The 5,309-nt window shown below is 46.1% G+C and overlaps 1 protein-coding gene across 1 annotated transcript; it reads left to right on the forward strand.

Moving 5' to 3' along the window:
- The first annotated feature begins 525 nt into the window (after positions 1 to 525).
- On the forward strand, positions 526 to 2,260 carry GGS22DRAFT_169486 (uncharacterized protein). The gene has a single exon (XM_047962329.1). The coding sequence runs from the start codon at positions 1,094 to 1,096 to the stop codon at positions 1,571 to 1,573; it is 480 nt and encodes a 159-aa protein (XP_047816298.1). The 5' UTR covers positions 526 to 1,093; the 3' UTR covers positions 1,574 to 2,260.
- The last annotated feature ends 3,049 nt before the right edge of the window (positions 2,261 to 5,309 follow it).

The raw sequence follows: 5,309 nt of genomic DNA on the forward strand, positions 1-5,309 counted from the left end.
AGGGTCACAGAATAGCCAGGCGCAATGAACGATTAGAGGGTCCCTTGAAGGAGAGCACTTTACGCTACTGCCAGGTGTAGAGAGCAGAGAGAAGAAAAAAAGGGGTGTGCCTCGTAGAATAAGAATGGAGAAGGTAAAGATCACACGCCCCTCCCCACCATCATCTCACCCCTCCCCTTCTCTTACCATTTTATTTCTCGCCCCCTTCTAATTTTTCCTCACACACCTGCAGCAGAAATTTTTTCCAAGTTGTCAAAAATCGCCAGAGGAGGCCCTTGCACGGTACCTTGGTACGTGCCTGCCCTAGTCCTGCCCAGGTGCTAAACCCTCCAGTTATGATCGGCAGCAGCTTTGGCGCTAATTCTAACACGGCCTAGCCCGTATGCGAAATTTATCTGCAAGGACAAGGGAAGCCTGGAAAGCAGGCCCTCTCATACCCTCCCTGTACGTACCTTCGTACCATCGTAGAGTTGCAAAATGGCCCCACCGAGCCAATTGCCCTTGTCTTTTCTATGTGGGTTATGTGGGTCTGCCTGTCTTTTGCTGATCAAAACGCTTTCTGATGTGACTACCTTCTTCGATGCACCCTTCCCAACCAAGAAGTCGTATGTACATAGGTACATCCGCTGGCTGTGTAAGCTGGATTCATACAAATGAACATCGTCTCCTCCAACTATTTCCAACAGGACTACTGCTAGCTACCGTAAACTTCGACAACAACTCTCACTTTTCAACATTCGTCCTTTGCTGCTCCGCTATTGCGTGCTTCATTGCAACACCAGAGTAGAACATGATACAATCTGTCGACCGCCTACTTGTAAGAGTATAAAACTTTCAGTCAAGACGTCTACGTCTTGTCGTCTCTCGTCCCGTCGACTATATACAACACACATACAGCTCCGATCCGCTAAGGCTTCACCTCGACTTTTCCAAATTGGATATGATAAATAGCCTTCTATAAAAATAAACAATTCACCAGGCTTCTCTTACCGCCTTCGTCTTCAACTACTACCACTACCGAGTCGACTTCGACGTCACGGATTAGCAATAACCACATACCACATAACAACGTTCACACCAAACACCACACATCATGTCTTCAGATCTGTCATGGGAACCCGAGTACTGCCTTGCCTGCGACAGGCAAACAGACGGCGCTACCTACTGCTCTGAATCGTGCAGGCTCTCCGATTTCGAAAAGACGTCGTCCACAGCCAGCACTCCAGTCACTACTCCGGGACTCAGTAGCCCATCCTCTTACAACTGGACAGCACCCAGGCCTCAAGCCAAATTCTTCCTACCTCCCGCTTATGACTTCAGCAACGCTCAGCCGTACGGTTCAACACCACTGCCTCAGTCATACCTATCCCAGCGTTCGGAATCATCGTCGTCGTCTTCTGCCCGAATTCTCACCCCATCTAGCTCCCACAGCAGTCTCTGCTCCCTCCGAAGCACGTCTTCCTCGGGAAGTGAAGGTTCACAATTGTCAGACAAGGCGAAGAAGCAATTGAGGGACTACGCCAGCTCCTTCGAACACACCCGCGTTCAACAATCACGACGACGATCCTACTAAGCGTAGACGAACCGAACTAATGACATTTTTATAATTTAACTCGACATTCAATATTCAACACTCCACTTGTTATACCCAATAAGCATATTACAATTCTCGGTTCTACGCAACCTTCACACGACTCATTCACTTCTCGATTTTCCTTATTCTCTATTTTACCAGAACGACTAGGCATGAAGGATCACATTTCCATTTTATTTGTTACTTTGTTGTACAAGAGCATCTTTTGGAGCACAGCATCATAAAAAGTTTGGGTCATTTCGGGATTCTGTCTTCGACTTCCTTCTAGCCGCGGGCGTACGATTGGGGGCTACCGGTATAGGCACGGACATTGTTGTACCATGATACAATATTGAGATATCACTTGCTTTTCTATTTGCATGGCACATCGATGCCGGGATCGGGTGGTTTGGCACGGGAACCGACTAGATTAGTCGGTTAGAACAGACGATATTTTGGAAGCCGTCCTCATAGGACGAGGGCGTTAGAATTAGGACAAAGCAGCCGTGACGGGAATCACCCGATTCACTGGCTCATCCGCGTACATCGTGGATTGATGGGACTTGATACTCGTTTCAGGCATCTAGGACTAGCCTATGCTGTCTCTCCGATCTGGTTCTGCCTTATGCAGAACCATTGGAGCTTCATTCAGATAAAGAATCGAAAAACAGTTCAAGCCCCTCAAAAGCGTTTCTCTACTCAATTGCATAATTTGCTATGACTATGTCTATTGCCACATCCTATGCTCATGTTCTAAACAAATAACTTATGTTGTTGCTACTATTCGGAGACTTTGAACAAGCAACCTTCCTAATGAGGGAAACTTGGGTAACAATCTCTTACGGGAACTCCCATAGATTCTGTGGATAGATGAGTCGAAAATGGTAGGTATCACTACAAAGTCAATTATTTCTTTATTTTAGTGTTCGAGGTGGATGCAGAGTCGCAAAATTGAATAGATAGTGGGGTTTTCTTGCGAATGTCTAAATGTGCCCAATTTCATCATTTTTTCCCCGGATATGCTCAGAAGTGATCGTCAGACTCATCGTGCCCTGCGTGCCCAAGGCGCAACACTTAATCGCCAAGCTTAGCTTTGAATCCTTTAGCTTTGGGGTAGCAGAAACGCTTAGTGCTGTTTTCGCTATAGAGCTATCAACCGCCCTGAAGCTAAAAGAATTAGTTCTACAACGGCGTGCCAAGGCAACAGCATTGAGGAGAGAAGTGAAGAAAAAAAAAGCTTCAACTACTTCCAAGTTCTGTTTCACCTACAATCGCAAGTGTACATACCATGTACTATTTTAGCTCTAATTGCTCTTGGTCAGGGATAAACCTTTTAGAACGACACCACGATCGCCACTGGCCCTCAAGCCCCGTGGGGACGTGAATTCTTAAAAAGGGGTGTTTGTATTAGGAATTTTCACGCTTCTCGCTTCGCTGCGGCCGAGAAGTCTAGAGTATGTACGTCCTATCTATTCTACTATATCACCATGCCGTGTCCCTTTGGAAGGGAGTATTGCCTAGAGGAAAATGGCGCGATTATTTTATAAGGATTATTAGAAGTATTGGGGGACTTTAGGGGACATACATAACCCTAAGGGACATTAGATACTGTAGGTATGTACCTACTTATCAACCACAGCCGAGGGATGGCCCTGGTGAGAATGAGGCCATATTATGAAGTACCTACTCTATGGAGAGGCCGAAAACGGATTCGCCTGCAGCACCATTCGCTACATGCATATCTGGGCACCTGGGCATGCGTAGCAACACTGTGAGGAACCTAGGTATTTACCTATTTGCGGTAGGCTTTAATGTCGTACGGAAAATTACCAAGCAAGAGAGAATTCCGGCACGGCGCCGGGGTCTCGGACAGAGGAGAGAGCCGTGTGGTCTAGAGTCTAGACAATCTACACTGGAGCGAGATTTCCAGATTTCCATCCACATAGAGATTGTCATTTGCACGCACAGCGCCTAGTCTCACTAAGACTGCGGTGCTATCGACTCGAATGGAATCCCGTAGCTACCGGGAAACGATAGACGATGGGCGATGGATGATGAGTCGATGAGTCGATGAGCCTGAGTAATGGTAGCATAGCAGAAGCGAAAGGCTCGTTGGCGGATGGATGCCAGTCCAGTGGCTCAAGATTAGGGCCAATTGCACCATTCCGAGTTGCGTCAACGAAACCAATTTTCCCGCGCGAGACGCCGGACGGACAATCGATCCAATTAGCATCTGCCGGTTGGCGTCAACCCAATCCTGCCATATAAACTACCAGTGCCCTAGAGACCTTAGAGCTAGGGTCCCTCTAATAGGCGTTTTACAAGTTTATTGAAGTTCATGCTGAGTTTCAATGGTCCGAACTACTAATGCCGTAGTGGTCCTGCACACATATGTACGCTGTACACATACCTAGGTCTAGCACTAATTAGTGACCCGCTATGAAGACTGTTGAAGTCCTATCAAAGTTATGCTTTAGACGAAGTAGAGCCAGCTCAGGTACGAACGTGTGTTTATGCAAGGGGTTCCTGGGGGAAAGAGTAGAGCACTGACCGTGCAGACCGTGCAGGCCGTGCAACTGCATAACCAGATATCCACAAATACAACCTACCTAATTACATAAAAATGGATTGGGATAAATTTAGATATCACCCGTACGAAGCCGCGAAACTGTTCAATTATCGATCATAGCCTTATTCACCAAAACATCATAAACCTGTTTTTACATATTACGAATAACTCAGCCGAGACGCATACACATGTGGTGAACATAGTACTGGTTCACTGTAGCAGTGACTGTACACATAGTATCATAGACGTAGACGTAGACAGAAGGTGGACTTGCATGTATTGACTATTGATTGTACACAGTGGACAGCAGAAACTTGGAAGAGTTTTCCCGTGTCTTGTAAGATGCCTAAGAAACACCGCAGCCCCCTCCCAACATACCCAAACTCGGATATGTTTGGTTTGTGATGTTCTATTGATGTTTATTGTCATGCTTTGCTCTCCCTAGTAGGTAAGCATCCTTAAGCGAAGTTGAACAGTTTCAATTCAAATTTCTCATAAGCAGGCTGAAAGCTGTAAAATTTTGTTGGGAATTTTCCGGTAGGACAATGACAAAAATATCGAAAGATTGGAAATACCACAGACGTTCCAGACCGAGGCAACTATCTACGTACATACAAGCAAGAGAGGGAAGGGAAAAGAAGAAAAAAAAAGCCTAGTTGCCTACTTGGATAGTAGGTAGGTACCTACGCTACGTAAAATCGGATTGTCTTGTAAATTGTCTCTCACATAGTAATGCGCCGGGCAACTCGAGGGCGTGTCCTTAATCCAGTTTCGCTTGTTTTTTCAAATGCGGTACGAAAGTATGATGGCATGTTTCAGGCCTCGAGAGAGATGAAAATTTTTCTTGCACTTCAGCCTCGATCAGAAATAGCTTGCCAGCCAAAGACAAGAAAGTCCTTGACACACACAACATAGACCCATTATGCTTACTTAGTCCGGTAAGCTTGTACGATGTAATCAATTCCATATTAAAAAGCAATAACATCCAGTCATAGCTATTAATATGCAGAATCTTTTGCGGCTAAGGCGGGGATTGAAGGCGTCCGTTGGAATAACGCCTCGTGAGGATGAACCAGATGGGATGAAATATGACGTCGGTGTTAAGAGCTAAAGCCTTTCGTAAGAGCGTTCCCACTCGTTCGACACGATACGATACGGACACGACGC

Source organism: Annulohypoxylon maeteangense (genome assembly GCF_022496945.1).
Source record: "Annulohypoxylon maeteangense strain CBS 123835 unplaced genomic scaffold GGS22scaffold_15, whole genome shotgun sequence".
NCBI lineage: Eukaryota > Fungi > Ascomycota > Sordariomycetes > Xylariales > Hypoxylaceae > Annulohypoxylon > Annulohypoxylon maeteangense.